Below are 22,165 nucleotides of genomic sequence, written 5' to 3' on the forward strand. Positions count from 1 at the left end.
CTAATACTGCAAACCAACTTTCATTCACAGGCAATTTACTTTTGATAATATTGCGAAATTATATCACTGCGAATTAATATCTACATCATTTATATTGATGGGAATTAGCATTCATTTTTCAAATCTGCAAATGTCAATCTTCGCAAACTTCTTTTGAAATGGAAATCATGAAATTTAGTAGCTAAGAAAGATAGTTGGTTTATAGTGTAGAATCCATTTGGTTCACTTAGATGTCATAGGAATAAACATTTATTGGTTACACTAATGCTTTATTGGTTTTGGTCACCATATTAGACCGACCTTGTCTCTCTTAGGTTTGATTTCCCTAGCCACCACACAGTAACCCATCACAGCTTCCACAAACTTGAGAAGACCCGCGCCAGCCTTACTGATGCTCTTCATACCTTCCAGTGTTAAATTCATCGTCTTATCGCTCATCAGACCTGAACAAAGAAATATCAAGTCACAAAATCAGTATTATTTATCACATCCACAAATTATATCTTCATTACTTTGTATAATAAATTCAATGTAATTACAATCAAACCTGTCTATAAAGACTGCCTAAGGGACCGAGAAAAAATGGTCTTCATTAGCCAAGTTAGCCTTTACACACAGAAATTTAGGTGTTGAAATTGACTGTATGGGACCCTCAGAAAGTGGGCTTATTATTATAATAGACAGCTGGTCTTTATACAGATGTGGATGGTAAGACAGGTTCGACTGTACTATAAATAGTAGATTTAATTAATATAATAGGAAATATTGCAATTTCTGATATTGATGAAATGCAGAAAATTAAGCTTTGCATTACATTTATTATACCTGGGAATGTTATTTTAACTATTTCCCTTCACAAAACCAGTTTAACTGTTCATTACACCACAAGTTGTTTTGACATGTACAGACCTTTAACGGCCTGAGTCTGCCTGCTTGTGATGCCGTCGACATCCATCTCTGTGAGTGATTTAAGGAAGTTCGCCTCAGCCATCATTCCTCTGGCAGACTTCCATGAAACCTCTTTGATACCACGCAGTACCACAATACACTCGCATACCCTCTGTACCTCTGGTGGTGGTTTGGCAAACGATCGGATTTCTGTGACGTCACCCTTGTCCAAGTCCTCTAAAGCCAGACGGGCAGCCTCCAGGGCAGGCAAAGCCTCTGCTAGCGCTTCTTCTGCTTCTGCCTACAACACCAGGAATCAGTTTCAGGTTTAAATGTTTACATTTAGAGAAGACATTAGGATAGACGTCATCCTAATTATGCAGACCAAAAAATTGTTAAACTTTTAAGGCAGTCTGTCGATATTTAGGCATTAATTTGTTTCAGCAGCTACAGAACTGATGAAAATAATTCTCTCAAAACCTTGTACTAACACAAAAAAAAATTGTTTAATATGATGAATTTTTCTCCCCTTTCCCCACCAAAAAACCCCCAAAAAACACATAGAATGTTACCTTCTCCTTTACAATCACGACGCTCTGTTCAGCGATTTCCTTTCCTTTGGCTTCAGCTAACTGTTTTTTCTCTGTCGCCATGGTTGAGTTCTTTGAGATTTCTGCCAACATAGTCTCACAGGATTGAGTTTTCTCTGTGACAGCCACCTTCTGAACTGCCAGTCGGTCATTTAGCACTGCCAACTGTTCACTGGCCTCAGCAATTTTTTGTAGACCACCAGAGAGACGGTCACACTACAGAAAAAGAATGAATAAAATTCAAATTGATCGGAAATGTTACATCATTTAGTGCTCAGAATCTAAACATTTCTGGAAAGATATATAGTAAATACATTATAAAAACATGTAGTCTTTAATTACAATAAAAAACAATTGGTATTGATATTATAAAATTTAATATGCTTGCATAATATGATTCTATCAAAGAAATTTGATTTCCTCCTTTTTACGAATCTCCTGCAAATCTTCAAAACCTGAAATTCTGTTAAGTAGCTATAATAATGAAATTCATTTTAACATACTGTAGAGTCGGTTATTTATGAAGGGATTATGGTAGATCACTTTTATAGGCCTCAATATCTCATATCATGTTACCTGTCCTAGAATATATTTGTCTTTTTCGTCCAGCAGGCGGAGATATGTGTTGATGAAGTCAAGATAGTTTTTGGGCGTGACGTAGTTGTTACGGCGGAGACGCTGCTGGAATTTCTTACTGTACTCTCCAACACTCTGGTGTACCAATACAATATGGCTGACGACATTCTCTCGGTGATTGTCTGGGATCAGTGTATTCTAAAATATGAAAATGTCACCAATGACTTCTAATTTAAAGCTTTAAATATCAAGGTATCAGTCGGAACAATCATAAGTGGCTAAAGCTACACATTACATCTTCATCCAACGAGAAGTTATTATTTTCTTTCATTTTTTCAATTTGAAATTTGTGTTTTCATGACTAACAACTTTTTTTTGTTGTGATTCAATTTAAAACTGATAATTCAAAAGCTCTAAGATTTGAACTTCTAAATTTTTTTTTTGCAGTTATATTTTGCAAATACATAAAACTTAAATGTATGTGTAAATTTTTAAGATCTACTTTCTGAAGAGCAGTATACAAGTAAAAAATGAATTATTTAAGACTGTAATGTATTTGTACACATTGTGTAGTACTTACATCTGGGGCTATGAAGACACTAGCCACGGCTAACAGAGCCTGTTCTGGCCATGGGAAGAACCAGTCAATGTTGGCACAGTTCACCATACCTATAGAAAGTAAGAGTTGTGTGTCATGATTACGCTATATATATCTTTTATTTTTGAATCTGATTTTGACCTATTTTTTCCATTTTTTGAGGGTTTTTTCTTCACATCCTCACTAGAAAGGTAAGAGATTTATTGAGATGATGTTGAGTTTTTACTGTGACAATAGACAACAATCAAAGTTTTTTATTTAATTTTCTTAATAAAACCATAGCTGACTGATCGCCAGGCAGTATGTAGCCTTGCCTCATGTTCACACATGCACACGTTTCCATTCAATGTCGGAGCAAACATAGTAACATACACAGTACAAAATGCAAGGTCACGTGCGGCATGCATATGATTGACAGCTGGCGATTCGTCAATATATGACCCAAGTTCGAAGAAAATATCCATATGGAGTCAGACTGGGACTGGACAGGCTGGGAGAAGACAGGACAGGCTATGACAGAATGGACACAATAAACTTTTTATGCCCCCCACATCCGAATGTATAGAATAATATATGTATCAAACTGTGGTGATCCTTACCAGGGAAGTTCCTACAGCGAGTCCTGAGGGCATCACCAACAGGAGACATAGCCAGTACAACATGGAGGTTGTTAGCACACTTGTTGACGAAGAACTGCCAGACCATCTCTCGGGCGTGAGGACAACCCGCGGCTATTGCCTCATTACGGATCTGTAAGGTCAAAGTTCAAGAGTTATACATCTATTTTATTGGATCAGAATATAAAAATGCATCAAATTTATTAGCTTCAATGGACATAAGAATTGGAATTTAATGTTGCTTTGATTTGTCATTCCGATTATAAGGACTCAATACCAAGTAAACATTTCCTCAAATGTCACTAATTAAGGTTACTTTTATTTAATTTCACAGTGAAACAGTGGTTGTATTGAACTAGAACAGTACTGTACCTTTGAGGATTTAGTTTTAATGGTAATATTGATGTTCATGATCGCTCACCAAAATGTTTATTACATTTAGTTATGTTTTCTTTGCCTTGTGTTTTTTATTGTTAATTCTATACCATGTGACTGTGTTTTAATTTGTCTTGATACAGGGTCGGACTTGCATTGAAAATTTGACAATCGTTTTGGTATACATAATTAGGATTACTTCTTTGTCTTATGCTAATTAGCCTGTGTCCAGTATCTATCAGTGCCTACCTGACCAATAATAGCCTCCTTCTCCTCGTCCAGATACAGGGCGGGCACCATACCGGAGGTTAACATGTTGTTGATGAGTTCGAGGAATCCTTCCTCCACCACATGTTGGTCAGTAAATAGGAACACAGTTTTTTTGTTCTCGATACCAAGTTTGTTATACAGAATCTTCAAGTCCTCTCGGAATGACGACTCACTGTAGCCTCGACTCAGTGTGATCTCGAACACCTCACACCCAGCCGTGTACGAGGCCAGTTTACACAGACTCTGTTTACCACTACCCCCGACACCAACCAGTAGGGCATGACCATTGTCCATTCGGATCACACGATGTATCCGCGTTAAATGTTCCAGAGCGTCCTCAAACAGTACCAGTCTCATTGGGGTGTAATTTTCATTGTATTCCTCTAAAATCTACAATAAAGAAACAGTTCACTTTTAATGCTTTTATTACGAATTACTTAATTACAAAAATACTGAACAATATATTTCCAACTTTTATATTTAAACCGTTATTAATTAATATCAAAACATATTTGTGCAAATTAAATAAATTTTTGACTGACAGAATATTTGATTTTACGTAAATAACAGTAACGTGAGCCTTACCTCCTTAAAGAGTGCCTGTGATGCGTCGTAGTCCTGGATGTCCTCATACAGTCGTGGTTCACTGTCCTCCAACGCTGTGCGATAATCCCCAAACAGGATGGGATCTTTCATCACCATATCCAGGTAGTTCTTATAATTCTCTTCTACAAGTGTTTGTAGAGTTTTCTGAAATAACACAACCATGTTTTATGTTTAGTTTGAACATTAAACGTATTTCCATGACCCCTTTGGATCCAAACCTTTTACTTTATCATTCTAGAAAAAATTGTAGCATTAGTTACTATCACCTAAAATTACATTTAAGTCTAGGAGTAATTTGAGTATAGAGCATTGTTTTGAACTTTAAGACATCTTTTTTTTTGAGCGAGTTAAATTTAAAATTTTTCCTACTATCCCATATTCAACGTTCTTATTGATAATACTAATCATCCTTTTTCTATTATTACCATGACGTTGGTTTTGTCGGTGTCATTGATCAGTCTGTCAGAGATGACCCTCATACATTCATTTCTCCAGACGCGGACAAATTTGTCCGGTTTGTTGAAGCGGTCCTGCGTAGTGAGACAGAGTCCCTGGTAGATACGCGACAGATCACGCAGGTTAAAGATGTAGTGGAACTTGGATGGAGTTGGAGGGAGGTCCTTTACCACAGTGCTGGAAACAATTCACAAAATCTTTATAATATACCATGGAAACGTTGTTCGTCTTTATAAACTTACAGCAATATGATTTTGTTAGGAGCATTCCTGTGGACTAGTAATTTATATGTAGACCAGTTATTTACCTATGGACCTAGACCAGTAACTTCAATTTACCTAGGAACCAGTAATTTACATGTGGACCAATAATTTACCTGTGGACCAGTAATTTACCTGTGGACCAATAATTTACCTGTGGACCAATAATTTACCTGTGGACCAGTAATTTACCTGTGGACCAATAATTTACCTGTGGACCAGTAATTTACCTGTGGACCAGTAATTTACCTGTGGACCAATAATTTACCTGAGGACCAATAATTTACCTGTGGACCAATAATTCACCTGTGGACCAATAATTTACCTGTGGACCAGTAATTTACCATCTCACAGGTACCAGGTCTCCATGTTTAACGTTTATATACCATAGGGGTTTCCCCAATTCAATATATTGAATGATATTAAGTAAGACAAGAGGCCCATGGGCCTTAACGGTCACCTGTGTTCAGATACAGAATAGGAAACAAAGACATGCATATAAAAACATATATATTTGCCCATCAGGCCCTTGAAGTCAGTCAGTGATTTTATAAATTTGACTTTTTTAATCTGATGAAGATTATTTGGTTCCATCAATCTGTGAAATCAGAAGAAGATTTTTGAAATGTTATCCATTTTGACCCCTTTTGGCCCCACCCCTCTGGCACCCTGGGGGTCGGCCAGGACCAATTATGGATATGATGTTAAAAGCTATCTCAGACTAATAATTCTAACCCAGTTGACTAATTTCCTATGAAAAAATAGGCAATATAATGTTCTTAGATGTGAACCTCCCCAGAGGGAAACATGGGACCCCCCAGGGTTCCATGAAATTCCAATTTTTGTAAAGGACTTAAGACCTTTAAATCTACTGAGCAGAGTATTTGATTCTACCTGTTCCAGAATTTCAGAGAAGTAGATTTTTGAAGTTTTAGCCTATTTGACCCGTTTTGGCCCCGCCCCTAAGGCCCCTTGGGGATCAGTCATAGAAAATTTGGTAATAAGATTCAATGGTCATCAACATAGGGGATACATTCTGACTACAATTGACTAATTCCTATTATAATGACTAAATAATGCTCAAAAATGTCTTTTCCCTTCCCCTTTATAAAACTACAGTAAACTTACCCCCCCTCCCCAGGGGGAAACCTGAGAACCAAGGGTCATATAATTCACAATTTTCATAAAACACACTTAAGACCTGCCTTTTTTTATGACGAGTATTTGATTCTACCATTTCCAGTATTTAAGAAGAAGATTTTTATAAAGTTTTAGCCTATTTGCCCCTTTTGGCCCCGCCCCTGTGCCCTGAGGGGGTTGACCAGGACCAATATAGATATGATATTAAAATGTTTATCTCAGGCTAATAATTCTAACAAGTTTGACTCATTTCCTATGAAAATTGAGCAAAAAATGCTCATAAATGTGTTTTCCCTATATATAAACTATAGTAAACTTGACCCCCTCCTCAGGGGGAAAAAATCGACCCCAGGGTCATATAATTCACAATTTTTGTAAAGGACCTCAAGACCTTTCCATCTATGAGTATGTGATTCTACCATTTCCAGGATTTCAGAAGAAGATTTTTGTAGTTATAGCCTATTTGACCCTTTTTGACCCCACCCCTAAGGCCCCTGGGGGTCAGTTATGGAAAATTGGTTAATAGGATTCATCTCATGGCCATCTTCCTATCATGACGGATAATTCTGACAATATTTGACTCATTTCCTATTAAAGGGACCAAAATGATCGAAAATAATACTCAGAAGAAAAAATGTGTTTTGACCCCGCCCTCCCATATTATAAATTGGTTAAATAGTAAACTTAACCCCCCCCCCTCCCCAGGGGGAAACTGAGACTCCCCAGGGTCATATAATTCACAATTTTTGTAAAGGACCTCAAGACCTTTTCCATCTACGAAGAGTATGTGATTCATGTTATAGCCTATATTTGACACCCCTTTTGCGCCCGCCCCTAAGGCCCACTGGGGGTCAGTTATGGAAAATTGGTTTAATGAGGATACATGATGGCCCATCTCATGACGGCGGATATTCTGACAATATTTGACTCATTTCCTATTACACAATGATCACATATTACTCCAAAATGTGTTTCCCTATCTAAAACTATAGTCAAAATTAACCCCCTCCCCAGGGGTAGGGAAAACCTGAGGACCAAAAGAATGTGTTAGAAGTGGTTCCAATCAATCTGGTGCTCTGGTGGACAGGCATGGAATTATCTTCACTTTATCATAAAATTATTTCACCATAAATTTTTCTTATCCTATACCGTAATATTAAAGATTATAATAAATTTAATACGATATAATATGTGTGTACCTGAAGAAATGTTATCCTACAGATGTGATTCTCAGTTAAAATGTTTACCAATAGAAATATACCAGTATTTACCTGTAAAGACTCATGGTCATCTTGGTGATAGTGGACACACAGTCCTGGATTTCTTTAGCAAAAGGCTGACAATGACCGGCGAGAATGGAGTTGTAGATGAGATACAGGGACTCATCTGATGGGAAGGTCATATTGAACACACAGAAAAGGGAGACAAATCTGGGATCAGTCTCGTTACGACCACCACCAGCGATACCCATAGCTGCAATGTAGCCGATATCCTTCATGTTCTTCCAGTTGAGATCTTTGCCTCGGTCGTAACAGCCGCCTCTCTCTAGTAGGAGTTTTAACAGAGCAATGGGCTGCTGAGTACCATATGTATCCACCTGTAGGTCAAAGGTCAATAATAGATAATTCGGCTTAACATAACACAGATTATGTGAATTACTGGACAGGTGTATAAACCAAATGTAAACAAACTCATTTTTGCAGAAAGTTTAGTAAATTGTATAAAAGAAGTTCTATTGATGAAAAGCTTGCCATTTTTAAAATAAATGTTTTATTTCATTATCCCTCATCTCCCTCAAGAAAATAAAGATTTTTTTTTCCATATTGAATTTTTACCTGAGGCATGTTCATGTCGTCAATGAAGATGAGCAGCCTCTTGCCTGGCGGAGGTCCGTAGGTATCCTTGGTACGTTTCTCTACATTAGCCTCCAAGTTACGCTGCACATCAAGTGAAGTGGTACGGCTGGAGAAGTTCATATTCAGCAACAACTGCAAAAAAACCAAAAAAAAAACCCATAAAATTATCAATTAAAGTAAGACAGAGTAAACTTTGAAGCAAGGCAGGACATCACAGCATTAAATGACTGATCCCATTCCATGGTGAGGTGTAAAATTATTAATTAATCAAAAGGGATTAGAATGAAATATCAAAGAGCTGGACTTGTGAACCTTTCTTCAGATATTTTTTAATGATTTTTATAATTCGCCCCTGGAAACACATTTGAACTCTCCTAATTCAAAGGATGAAAGAATTCATCAAGAATTTTCAGGGGTGAATTTGTTTATGATACTTACATGTGTTTCTGAGTCCATGGTCCTGAGGAAGTTAGATGTGGTAGCCGACTTTGACGTTCCAGTTTCGCCGATCAGGACCACAGGGTGTTTGATTCCTACCATGAGCTCCAGTAGCCAGGTAGTACGTACGGTGTCAACAGTCGGCACGAGGATCTCGTTGTATTTCCTCTCAGGGTTATGGACATATTTTGGCACTTTCTTGGCCCATGATATCCACTTCTTCTCCTCGTTGTCATAGAAGTACTCATACAGAGTAGGCTGGGAGGTAGGGATTTCACCTGTAACATACAGTACCAATGTTAACATACTTGATCTTCCTCATAAATCTGTTGAATATGATGAAACATTTAGAAATTTCTAAACTGGAAAGTGATGCTTAATATGGGGATAAAACAGTTTCTACAAAATGTATAAAATTAAGTCATTGTAAAAATGAGTTTATTTTCAGTCATTTAATTTCTATAAAATTTTCTCATGATGGTGCATTTCTTTGTATACTTCACCAGATAATCACAGAACTTTACGGAATTTTTCAAAGATCATGGCCCCACATACTTTTTCATGAAAAATGTACGTATTTTTTCTACATATCCAAAACTTTCTTAAAAATTAATCAACCTACCTAATCCTGCTAATGTTTTACCCTCATCAACAACTTGTGTGAGGGCGGCGAGATTCTTGACTTGGGCGTCAAACTTGATACGTCCGTCCTCCAGGAGGGCGGCGCCAATGGACCAGTACAACGCCTGTAGGAAGAACGCCTCTAACTCGTCAGACTCTAGGTTCTCCTTCACCAACAATGCATCCAGCATGTTACTCAGTTGGGTCACCTGTTCAGAAAAGAAAAAGATAATTCTTATATTTATTCTTTCAGGAGAAATCTGATTTCTGTAGTTTTTCTCAAAGACGCATTTTTTGAAATAAGATTGCACAAATTACTTATTGTATTTAATGATAAATATTTCTGATATGTTACAAATTGAGTGTATGGTCATTCAGCTATTAAGCTAGAAAGTTTTATTTTCATTCTATAAAGTGGAAATCTGATTTTTAGTTAGCTTTCCTTAATAGAATTGCTTTAAAATAAGATGCATAAACTATCTATTCTTACAATTATAAATTTTTGTGTTATATCATGAATTAAGTGCATACTCATTTTTCCTTGAACTTGCTGGTTAAAATCAGCTAACATGCTAGTTTTTTTTATACCTATTTATTTACTAAACATCAATTGATATCTCAATGGGCCATATATCAAACCTGTCTTAGCAGTCATCTCTGTATAAAGACCTCCTACTTCAAAATCTTAATTAAATGTAAATGTGACGGTCAGTCCTTACCATGTTGAGGTTGGTCAGGGGTATGATGGTCTTCATCTTATCGCCCTGTCGGCCGTCTAACACACCCTCAACCACCATGTCTATCAGTGAAGGCACATATTTGTCATAAAGTCTCTTCATCTCATCTCTCTCAGTCTTGCTCTGGCGAGTGTTCATCCATTTTGTCCAGTACGGTTCATAGCCGAGATTCTTAGGATCCACGTACACCATACCACATCTGGACACAGTGGCTGGAGAGGCATATTGTAGATCATACACCTGGATGATACATAAATGTCAGAATTAATTTGGGTGAAATATCAAGACAAAATCACAATCTCACAGGAAAGGGACAATTTCCATACTCAAACATGACATATCTATAGCCATGAGATAAATATTTACAACTTAAAATAAACATGCATCATCTTTGAATTCAAAGAAATTTTGAAGGTTTTATCGCTAAAATTTCGAAAGCATTCATTCTAAAAGCCAACATAGAGCAACTTTATTATTTATTCTAAATATGACAATATATTGCAAAAAATATACTTTTTAAAGATTAATAGCTCTTTTGAAACCAAATTTGTCAAAAATTAAATTCTATGTAAAATTCCCAACAACACAATATTAAAGGGAAATATAATGCCCTTTTGTCAATTTTATTGAGGAAACACATATTGTACCCTTCATATTCAAATATATAAATTCAAAATTATGAACAAAATATATATTTGAAAGAAATTACCTCAAACAACATAGCACAATGTTTCTGAAGACGGATTCTTTCACCGTTTGCCAGAGTTAGAAGTCGGTTGTCGTCCATGACAGAGTTCATGTTTTCTACCCACAGAGCGTCAACGTCGCCATCAAACACGATGTATTTGCGCTCCTTTTTGTCTGTAGGTTTGTTGATGTCTCGGAAGATGTTTGAGAGAAGACCGTCCGTCCAGTCACGTGTAACAGGGTCAAGGATACCGTACAGCTCTATCACACTACGGTCCTTAGGGTTGATAACAAATAACTTGGTATTTGTTCCCAGTCTGAAAATAATATCATATTTGTTAACTTGACACAACATCTACAAGCAGATGAACAATTCTTTAAATCTTCATTTCTAATCACACAACTTTAGTTTTTTTCCAATTGGGTTTATGGTAGTTATTGCTTATTCTAATAAACCCAGTTGCGAAGAAAAATAAAAAACAAAACAGTTATTTCATTTATTTTTTTGTGTGTGAGTTAACATGCAAACTTTTTAATCTTTGAACGCGAAATTCACTTCTTTGTCAATTTGAATTAATTTAAAACTTACTTTGTCTGAGACTGAGCCAGGGTGTTGATGACGACAGATTTACCACCTCCTGTCGGTCCGACGATCATGGTTGTGTGACGAGTCATCATTGTCTCGTAAAGCTGTACGACTTTGTCGACCTGTTATACAGAGATCTCATTGTTATTTCTCTATTGATCGCAAAAGTTTTATATAAATATTACAATATTTGAAAATATAGTGAAATTGGCATTTGAACAAATTTTATATAAAAATTAGATTATTGAAACATTTTTCTAAATTCTTTCATGACATATCTTTATAAATGATACTGCTAATATTGCAAAAACATTTTTTCCTGGTCAAGAGCCTACCTACAAAGCAGTAAAAAGATGGTGAGAAACAAGCATTTCATTTAGTCTACCCTTATGATCTCTACAGGCTACAGGGCCAATCTAAAACTTAATAACAAAAAAGAAGAAGATGGTTTTTAAATTTCCAAACTAATGATATACTGTTTTATCACATCCAATTGTATGTACAATTTCAATACCATTATGCTTATGGAAACATTCATTCATTCTACATATTTGATATACACTTATTTTAAAGATCCCTATTATACAGGTCCATTCAAGTTATACAAGTTTGTGATACTGTACCTGGATTGGAAGCATGACGTATCCGTTGTCGGCGAGAACCTCTTCCACAGCATCATTAAAGTTTGGATAGCGTACACGGGGACAGTCCAGTCCGGGGAACAAGTCTCCAATAAGTCCCAGGAAAAGTGGGACGTCCTCAAACACAAACTTGGGTAGATTCATGTCTCTCAACGCTCTCATCAGCACAACATCCTGGAGACATGAAAGAAGAAATACATTTACATGGTATCTTAAGGTTAGTTTAAATGTTCTAATAAGGTTAATGTGAAAAACATTAATGCTATCTATTAAGTGCCCATATGCTTAAAAATGACGAAAATTGAGAGATTACAAAATACAACCAAATTTAGACCTTTCATAAAAGTGTTGCACAAAGTAAGCCGCAAATCAAGCCGGAAATAAAACCTTTAGATCTGCATTTAATGTTGCTTATGGAGGTAGGGAGATTGGTGCTTAATATCATATTTAAATGGAGAATAGTGTAGAATTATTTACCTCTGGGAGCTCAGCTGAACTTCTCTTCAGTTCTCCAGCCATGACGAGCACAGACTTCAAGGCACGCAGACCAAAATCATAATGGTACTGCTTCGACAACTGTTCTTTGGCCAATTTATACAGCACTGTCATTTTCTTGGCGAGGACCTTGGCCAATAAAAATCCTTCAGAGAACAACATGATCTCACAAATCTGCTGAAGGTCAGGTACAATTACGACCACAGGACGGAACAAGGCTTTCACAGACTCAGGCAACTCGGTACGGCCAGCGTATCCGGGGTTCATGGTGATGAAGATTCCTACTCGCAGGTCAAGGCCGATTTCTTGACCTTCAAACTGCAAAAGGAGGTCAAAGGTTACTTTTGATTTTCACACAGTTTTTATAGGTGAAAACAAGATTGCTTTTAAAACTTGCACATTATGTAAATAACATGATTAAGTTAAGTAAACTAAAATCCAAATACATCAGAGTAGCTCTTTCTTGACTACAAGATTCAGCTTATAAACACTTACGTGGAACCTTTTGAGTTTCAGAATAAGACCGTTCTGGATGGTTTTCAGCTGAGTAGAAATAACGGACAATACAGAGACATCAATTCTGTTGAATTCATCGAAGCATCCCCAGGCTCCACACTGACACAGGCCAGAGAAGATCTTACCCACAGCCTAGAATACAGATAAACACATTAAAAACAGGCCAATCACAAAACATTCATTACATCTAGAGCTAATTCCTATGCTTCTGAAATAATTCCTCAAAAACTGTCACAGTAGCTGTAAAATGAACATATTTAATGGTAACATTATTTGCAGCTCTTGTCTATTGAAAGAAATTTTGTGCAAAAATATGGTTGCACCATATAATCTATATTGGGATTATACAAATTAAACATTATGTTTATGTTGATAAGTAATTTTATACAAAAGACTATTGTACCCAAATCAGTATTTTAACAGAGAGTTTCACATCTTGTCTGAAGTGTAATCCAGACAAAGTTTCCAAGAATAATGTCATTTGACTAAAAAATTAAATCTTTTTGCTAAAGTTTAACTTTTTTTTTAATGGATATTTTTGTATGATTGGTTACCTTGAAGTCCATGCCCTCTCCACAGTTTGTGACAACACATAGTAGACCCAGAGCCTTGGCCAAATCTTTGACAGTCTCTGTTTTACCAGTACCGGCTGGCCCAGCAGGGGCTCCACCCAGGTTCATAGACAACGCCTGTGGAATGGAGGTTCACAAGTTTAGCAATTGCTGAATACTTAAATTACAATTATGATCATTTTGCTATTTCATTTTAATTTTAAAAGGAACATAACCAAGATTCAATGAGCAGATGATTTTTATTATAATCATAAATATCATTATAACTACTGATGCATAAAGCTTCCAAGATTATTCCAGAATGCTCAGTCCTCTGTAATTACAAAGATTTTTTTTTTTTAAGAAACCATAACTGATAATTTAATCCATTCTCCAAACATGAAAATTGCACAATGTTTTTAATGTAAATCCCTTGATTGCTTCCATTTATACTAGTTTGGTTTCTGAAAATTGGCATTCAAATTTTAGAGAAAAGAACCATTTTGTTGATGCTGTGACACCACAAGTGTGGGTTTAAAAACAATTACCACTATTTTCAACATATTCACAACATAATGATTTATCATTATCAGGCTAATACGGTACCTGGGTGATGGTCAAGTAGATTCTGTCGGTCAGTGGAGTGATGACAAGTCGGCCATTGAGACCCATGTACTCGTATCCATAGCCGAACTCTCCTGTACACTGTCGCACCACAAGTTCATCAGGCTCCTTCTCCCAGTAAAATCTCAACTGACTTTCCCACTCAAATTCCTTTGCTTCCATGATACTAAAAAGTAAAATAATTATACATTTATAACGTCTGTTTAAAGTTGGTACCGTGAATTTGAAAAAGAATTTTAATTTATTTATTAATTTGTATCTGACTATCCTTTTCTTTATGGCCAGAATCTTTAAGGAATTTACCCCCTTCATTTTTTTTGGCATTTTTTCCATACTCCAAAACAGTGCAAAGGTCAATGTAAAAAATTGCAATCTTCCATGAGATCTAAAGATATTATATACCTTTACATTCCATGTCTTATCAAAAACAATTATTGAAAATAATTCTGTTTTACAAACCTGTCTCGCACAAAGCCATCAATGATGTCACGGGCGTGCACGTCAATGATGAGGACTGTGTTGAACTTGGCACGGTCGTTTTTGGACAGAGGAGAACGGATCTGTACAACGACCTCGTTGATCTGTTTGTGTTGTTGTTTTGCATAGTCCTTCATGGCAGTCTTCTGACCTTTCTTGACCTTACGGAATGTGTCCTCGACTTCCCACGTCCACCAAACCTGATTTCCAGCCAGACAGATCATACCCTGGTAGCCCAACATCCAGTCCACTCTGTCATTATAAAGTCATTTCATTATTACTTAAAAATTAATTTTTTCTGCAAAATATTTCATAGCTTTTTTTCCCTCAAGTCTAGGTAGAAAACCTTAAGAGAAAGGGGTAATGTCTGCCTCAAAGCTTATATCAAAGCGAAGAAGGGACAGGATGGGACATGACAGGACAAGGATAAAATTAATATTTCTATGAATGTTAACCTGATGAATTAACTGGACATAATTTTAATCAGAAGACTAGCATAACTGAAAATACAGCAAATACGTTAGAACTATTTTTGATGCATAATTTATGTACTTTTCAACTTGATAATAAGAGACAAAAACTTCAAATCAAAATTAAGATTGAGGTATTATTTTCCAGATATTGAGACGTACCGATTCTTGCCGTCTTCTCCGTAGTAGAACACAGCCTCCTTTGTGATGAGCCGATTGGTTGTTCTCATCTCCTCTAACACAGCGGTCATCCAGTCTTCCACACGACCTTCAGCAGGAATGCTCGTACGGAACTCCATCACTTCTCCCTCAGCGGAGATCATAGCAGTAGCTAAAGTCTCGTTACTGCCACCTTCTTGGAACCTCAAGGATGCAATGTTGTCATACATCTAAACAATTATAAACAGAAAATTTTGTGTATTTCTTATTGGTGCATTAATAATCTAATTTCAAATATTACCGTACAGTAGGCTTTATTTCGCAAGTCTTGATTCAAGTTAGACTATAAGATCAGATGATTAAAATTCAGTCTTGTCTAATGCTTTTGGAAATGTTATGAAAAATGTTTATGTTGTAGAGTTATCTCCCCTTACAGTAGGCATTAATTGGGACATCATGTGTTTGTGCGCCTAATTTCATATTTTTTCATTAGAAAATGACATAACAAATGTACACATACTAATGTCGTAACAATTAAGGCCTATGCTAAGGAGGAGATAACTCTATATTATCCAAAACATGTACAACATAGCTATATGAACATTAACCCCATGCTGAGCTTGGAGAAATCTGATAAAAAATTAAATGACCTTTAAATTAGCATTTGATACACTTTATAAACCAAAACTCATATAAAACCTATCATTTCTTTTTGAAAAACTTTGACCAAATTTAAGATCAGCTTCTGGCCTTTTGTAGGGAAGGGTATATGTAATTTTCCCATTTCTTAATATTTTTTGCGACCAAAGCAAAGTCCCCCAAACATTGTCTATTTACCTTGATGATGTGCTCCTGTACACAGTTTGGATCACTGCTACCTAGAATACTCAGCAACTCATCGTCCGAGATGAAGAAGAATCGTGGGAAGGCGTTACGTTTGGAGTCAAGGTAGTCGTTAAGTGACTTCTGACATTTCTCCAGTCCCATGCTAAGGCTCTCCAGGTCCTGCAGACGGTTCGGTACGTGGCAGGCTGTTTTGATTGTTGGTGTTTTGTGGGTGTCTGTCATGATCTATACAAAACAACAGGCAATTCATTATAAACTTTTATTTCATTACTAGATATCAAAAACCATACCTGTCATCTAGGAGACTTTTTAAACTCTGAAAAAAGTGGTGGTATTTTGTTCCGATACGATATAGATTAATCTATACATTTATATCGGGAATATAAAGTCCACTTTTTTGGTATTTGATTAAAAATTGCAATCCAATCATAAAATAAGGCTGAAATGTTTCCTGTGTCCAAAACATGTTTCACTGACAACATTGAATTCAGTTGGACATAACAGAAAGGGGCTGCAACTACAACAACACTGGTATGACATAAATTACCTTTTTAAAAGTTTTGTCAATCTGGTCAAACTTTTTCGCCTCCTCGGGCAGCTGTGATCGGATATCACCACCAATAAAGATTCCCTCCAGGTACATCCACTTTCTCTGGACCACCATCCATACCTACAGATAAAATGATACACAAAGACATATTATTTATCCTCTGTCGAGCATCTTTAAGAGATGCTTAGTTATATTTTCTTTTCAACTTACATAACAAAATTAGCAAATGTTAGAAGTTACTCACAAAATAATCCAATTGCATAAAAATTTGGGGGTTTTATAAGTCCCAATTTTCTGGAGAAAACTTAATATTTAATATAAGTCAGAAATAGTATCTGTAATATCTTACTTCTTTAGGTGATTTTGTGTGTGTGAGTTATATTATCTTTAGATAATTAATCATAAATGGCATAGAAGATGCTGGTTTAACAGAAACTTACATCCAAAACTTCTGAAACCAGTGACAAACTCTTCTCCCAGTTCTGGACGGAATTTGCGAATGGGCCAATAAAGCGTGAGGCAGCCATACTCTGAAGATTCATGGCACTGTCGTCAAGGTTCTGAAGAACGTCGTCAATGGCACCAAGAATGTAGCCACGGTTTGATGTTCCTTTCATGTATGGGACGATGGTGAACTTCATACTGCTCCACATCTCTTCTACCTCTTTAACACCCTACAAACAGGAGTAATGGAATGAGACTGTAATCATATGCTAAGAAATTATGTCAGAATTCAGTAGCAATATCATATCCTGTGGTACAATCTTGACATAGAACATAGAAATATTATCAAATAAGAAATTTCAGTTAACAGTTTTAAAACCAGTTTTAAATAATTATTTCCATTCTAATTTTTGTGTTATGACTTTGAGAATTTATATTAATTTTGGGGAAAATAAGACTTTTAACAACAAAGTTCATACATAAATAAAATATCATGCGCAGGGGGGATTTTCGTGATCACGCAACATTCGTGTAATAAGCGAAAATTTCCCCCTCTCGTAAATTTCCATGTTTACAGAATATATATATGCATACTTAATTGGTCACAATTATATTTCAGTGTAAGATTATTTCGAACAAGTTTCAACGTAATGATGACTTTGTGCCTTTGAAATAATTTATGCATGGACTAACTAACAGAAAATACAGATACAAGTGTATATAGCCCTTCTCAGCTTAGCGCAAATTTTTTGATGTGACAAACGCTACAGATTACCGCTATATTAGAAATTAAAGATAAATAAACAATACAAATTATAAATTGTACGATGTTGATATTACAGGTGTTGACGCTAACCTTTTCGATACCCATTTCTTTGCTGGCTGCTGTCACAATTTCTATGATAGTTTCCTGGAATCGCTGCAGCTCCATAGCGAACACGTTAGCCAGAGTAAAGGTCTCTGGATTGATATCAAACTTCTGTCCTGTCTTGTTCATCAGCTCCTTCCAATGGCTGGACAAAAAGGTACAAGTGCAATACCAAACATGTGTTGTGGTTGATCGTTAAGGGTCTATAATGAATATATTTATCATACTTTTGATTCTAAATTGAAACTAGAAATGTCTGTAAGATATAGGTATAGAAAACACTAACTCCCATTTCATGTTGGGAAATTAGCACTGACAGAATATATAGAAAGGAAAAAACAATATATGATGATACAGTAAAACAGTTATAACGAACCTCTGGGGACCAACAAAATCACTTTGTCATAAGCATAGTTCGTTATATACACATTGCAGAAACTTATCTCACCGTTCACGTAGAGCTTCATGTTTGAGATCAACAAACAAGGGGAGAGAATCGCGGAATTCCTTCATCTTCGACTCTAGAGCACGAGCGGCCTGAAGTGACTTGACGTCTCTTGGCATCTTCCTGAGCTGTTTGAGGAAGCCTTCGATTCCGTCCTGTAGGACCTGGACGTTGAGGTTGGACCAGAGTGTCTCTGACCAGCCTTCTCTGGCAGCCTACAATACACAATGTTTGAATATTATCACAGTGTGACAGATTATTTCAAATTTAAAGGTAATAAGTGATTACCACACACCTGTCTGTAATGCTGTAATACACATATCAAAATGGAATAGGATGCAACAAGATGTGATAGGACGTGACAGGATTGAATAGGATAGATAACATTGTACAAAGTCTGAAACTCTACAACTAGCATGCCATTTTCTATTAATATCATTAATTTTTCTTTCCAAGATTAAAGCACAAAAAGAATACAATGTCATGGAGATTTGGAAAAGTACAATTTGAGGATGACCAAATGCGTAGAGAATGTGTGGACTGGATTTTGAAAACACTAATTAGTTTCCTTTATGAAAAAAAAAGTTTAAAAATGGAAATAGGAAAAAAATCCATGTAAACACACCGTTTGTTCCTCATAGAGAGCGTAAACCATCTCCAGCCCCTTCATCTGTTTCTGCACCTCCAGTAGGTCGGGGTACATGGTGATTGGTAAGTCAAACAGTTTCTCAGCATTGGCTAGTTCCTGTCGGTCTGTCTCGTAGTCTGCTACCTCTCCACGGAACGTCTTCATCAACTCCAGACCTGATATCATAATCATTAATATCATTCAAGCTCAAGAACAAGTTATCACAAGTCTGCATTAATTTCTAAAACATTATTTTCAGAATTTGAACTCTTCACACAAGAATACAGTAAACATACATATACTTGTGAGTGTTTCATTTCACGATTTGTGTTTGTAAATATTTGGCCATGTTGTTATTTTCATCATAAATAAAATTGCTAAATTTTTGTAACACATTTTTTTTTAATAATATACTTTGCATGGGAGAATTTTTCTTTATCAGACTTTGAAGACTTTGACAGTCATTTTTATCATTGAGAACATGACACCCCATATAATCAAATAGCTAATCTGATGTTAATTATGCAATATCCATGTTTTTATTATAATTCTGATATAGAATTGTTAATCCACAACTGAAGTCAAGTTGTTAAGAATTGTGTAAGAACTGTGTTTCTATAACTTTATAAAACATTGTTTACATACCTTTGTCCAGATTAGTGCCAACAGCTCCTGGACCCTTCTCATAAAAGCGTATGGAGAATTCCTCAAGGGCTTTCTTGAATTCCTTAATCTGGTCTTGTGTTATCTAAACAAAGGGATAATAACAAAATCTAAATATTTTCTTATTTTGACGACATCTGTACAATTTGATTTAAGTCTGAATGTTCAACATCTGAACAATATTAAGATTCATTTAATTAACTCTGATGATGGTATAGATATAAAAAAGAAATTTAACAGAATTTTTAGTCCTCCCCACCCAACCTTTTTTCCTTTAACTTCTACATGAGTATGAACCAGAACAAGAATTTCTTACCTCTGTAAATCTCTTCTTCACCATGAATAGACTTGCGTCAATGTTTTTGGATTTCCAGACGAGGTCGTCCCAGATTTGTGAAAGATTTTGCTGGATTTCCTTCTCTTCATCTGTCACTTCTATGTCATACATGGAGAGTGTTCGGTACCTTTCCTGAATATCACGGATTTTACCCTCAACTTCCAATGACATCGTCTTGATATCAGAAATTGTTGTCAACACAAACTTGAGGTCTTCAAGACTGCTTGGGGTTGAGTCAAGGTCATCTGACTTATCCTGCATTGATACAATAAAGATTATTACTAACTTCTATTAATTGATTATGGATACAAAGAAACAAAAAATATTAAATAAAATTTAATACTTGCTAATACATGTTATATGACACTCAATTGAACAAATTCAAATTGATGTCAAAAATAAATTGCGTCTGTCAAGGCGATGGCAAAAATGTTACCTTAAAAGTTGAGAAACTGATTTCTGTCAACACATGATAACGGAAATTCTTGAGAAACAAAAATTTTGATCATAAGAATCCCTTATCAATATAATAATTCATTATGGAAGCTTACATCCAGATTGTCCCGGAGACCATAGAGAGATTCCTTTGCAGAGTCCCGGAGAATCTTGCCGAGATGCGAGATCCACTGCTTGGCGTGGTCTTTGACGGAGGAGGCGAGAGGTCCCATATGGAGACGGACACATTCCTGGTCCTTGACTAGTGGTAACCCTTCCACCTCATCTATCGTCTTATAGTAGTACTGGAGTTTGTCATCAAAGGCAACCACACTTGGGCCCTTCTGATACCACTTATCTGCTATGGTTTGCTGGCAAGAAAAGTAATTTTTGAATGAGTATATTTTGCTTTTTTGTTTAGTGGTGAGTAACTTGAGGAAACCACCAACTTTTTGGTCAGTACTTCATGGCAACTACCAAATGCTTCAAAGCCAAGGTCAAGAGATGGAAATCAATATCTGACAAAATTTTAAAAAGTTTTATATTTTCATTTCACTGTTTTATCCTTGTACATTATAGAGTTATCTCCCTTGTGGGTAGGTATTGATTGTGACGTCATTATGTTGTGAGCAAAATTTTGCCATTTTCTTTGAAAACTATGACGTTACACTCATAAAAACATCATGTAAAACTCAATACCTACTACCCACAAGGACAGATAAATCTAAAATATGTGAATGAAATTTATATTTTTTTTCCCCTGTACACCAATAACAATTTTGTTCCCTCTCACCTTGTCCACCTTCCAGATGCTGCGGTACTTCTTCCATCTGTTGAGGTAGCGGGTCATGTTGGTGAGAGTGTTTTTGATATTGTTCTGGATACCCTGTACATAGTCTATCACTTCTGGGTTCACAGAAATGTCCGTAAAAAAGCTGAACACATATGCTTCATCCTCTCCCTCCACTTTCTGTGGTGGTGTCTCTATACATGTTCCGTTCATCCAGCGCACAAAACTTTTGGTCCTTTATGAAATATATAAAATAATTTTCATCATATAGAACTAAAGAAATTTGAAAACGAAAAATATATTATTTTCTTCATTTGCTTTACTCATTCTCCCCTGATGACACATTTGGACTATTCTGATTGACAAGCTGGATCAGTTCATTATGAATTTTCAGGGATGAATGAGTTAACTTATAAATATTAAGTTATGAATAAACAAATTTACACTAGAAATATCTAGAAGTTGTAATTGTCTCTGCCTCCATATGAAATAGAAATAGCACAGGACTGGATAGAACAAGACGGGACAGATATTAATAACACCATATCGCGACATCATTGAAGAGGCATACATATGGCAAGCATATCATACATTTTTGTCAAATATTGATGATAAGTGTAACGTAACGAATAAAATTTAACAGACGATTTCTTATTTATAAATCAAAGTAATGGACCATGTCTTATTTACAAATCAAATTTAACAGACTATTAAATATAAGGTCTTACCCTTCCACACAGTCGCGGACACACTGCAGAGTTAGTTTGTATACTTCGTTGGCCTGAGGGTGAAGCACTACATCAGGGGGAGCTAAAAGTGTTTCAACTTGGAATAAGGGTCGATCTGACCTCAATGCAGTTTCAAATCGACGTAGGTTATTCAAGATCAGCTATTCCAGGAAAGAAAAAAACAATTTTTTAAGAAA

General features: G+C 36.0%; 1 protein-coding gene across 1 annotated transcript in view; it reads right to left on the reverse strand.

The window, feature by feature from the left end:
• Positions 1 to 22,165, reverse strand: part of LOC138330573 (dynein axonemal heavy chain 10-like) — a 48,271-nt gene that overhangs the window by 13,867 nt on the left and 12,239 nt on the right. Inside the window, exons 10-43 of the mRNA XM_069278136.1 lie at positions 21,969 to 22,129; positions 21,244 to 21,475; positions 20,567 to 20,821; positions 19,995 to 20,270; positions 19,661 to 19,763; positions 19,013 to 19,191; positions 18,391 to 18,602; positions 17,931 to 18,087; positions 17,071 to 17,304; positions 16,628 to 16,750; positions 16,072 to 16,305; positions 15,238 to 15,464; positions 14,588 to 14,857; positions 14,111 to 14,294; positions 13,508 to 13,642; positions 12,933 to 13,085; positions 12,420 to 12,755; positions 11,925 to 12,116; positions 11,305 to 11,423; positions 10,738 to 11,032; positions 10,011 to 10,268; positions 9,293 to 9,500; positions 8,671 to 8,948; positions 8,212 to 8,364; positions 7,648 to 7,973; positions 4,946 to 5,153; positions 4,500 to 4,664; positions 3,894 to 4,304; positions 3,252 to 3,402; positions 2,635 to 2,723; positions 2,055 to 2,252; positions 1,461 to 1,694; positions 910 to 1,189; positions 301 to 443 (exon numbers count right to left, since the gene is read on the reverse strand). Of these exons, the coding sequence (XP_069134237.1) occupies positions 301 to 443; positions 910 to 1,189; positions 1,461 to 1,694; positions 2,055 to 2,252; positions 2,635 to 2,723; positions 3,252 to 3,402; positions 3,894 to 4,304; positions 4,500 to 4,664; positions 4,946 to 5,153; positions 7,648 to 7,973; positions 8,212 to 8,364; positions 8,671 to 8,948; positions 9,293 to 9,500; positions 10,011 to 10,268; positions 10,738 to 11,032; positions 11,305 to 11,423; positions 11,925 to 12,116; positions 12,420 to 12,755; positions 12,933 to 13,085; positions 13,508 to 13,642; positions 14,111 to 14,294; positions 14,588 to 14,857; positions 15,238 to 15,464; positions 16,072 to 16,305; positions 16,628 to 16,750; positions 17,071 to 17,304; positions 17,931 to 18,087; positions 18,391 to 18,602; positions 19,013 to 19,191; positions 19,661 to 19,763; positions 19,995 to 20,270; positions 20,567 to 20,821; positions 21,244 to 21,475; positions 21,969 to 22,129 (7,179 nt within the window). The remainder of the gene's footprint in view (positions 1 to 300; positions 444 to 909; positions 1,190 to 1,460; positions 1,695 to 2,054; positions 2,253 to 2,634; positions 2,724 to 3,251; positions 3,403 to 3,893; positions 4,305 to 4,499; positions 4,665 to 4,945; positions 5,154 to 7,647; positions 7,974 to 8,211; positions 8,365 to 8,670; positions 8,949 to 9,292; positions 9,501 to 10,010; positions 10,269 to 10,737; positions 11,033 to 11,304; positions 11,424 to 11,924; positions 12,117 to 12,419; positions 12,756 to 12,932; positions 13,086 to 13,507; positions 13,643 to 14,110; positions 14,295 to 14,587; positions 14,858 to 15,237; positions 15,465 to 16,071; positions 16,306 to 16,627; positions 16,751 to 17,070; positions 17,305 to 17,930; positions 18,088 to 18,390; positions 18,603 to 19,012; positions 19,192 to 19,660; positions 19,764 to 19,994; positions 20,271 to 20,566; positions 20,822 to 21,243; positions 21,476 to 21,968; positions 22,130 to 22,165) is intronic.

The sequence above is a fragment of the Argopecten irradians genome, chromosome 9, assembly GCF_041381155.1.
Source record: "Argopecten irradians isolate NY chromosome 9, Ai_NY, whole genome shotgun sequence".
In the NCBI taxonomy this organism is placed as follows: domain Eukaryota; kingdom Metazoa; phylum Mollusca; class Bivalvia; order Pectinida; family Pectinidae; genus Argopecten; species Argopecten irradians.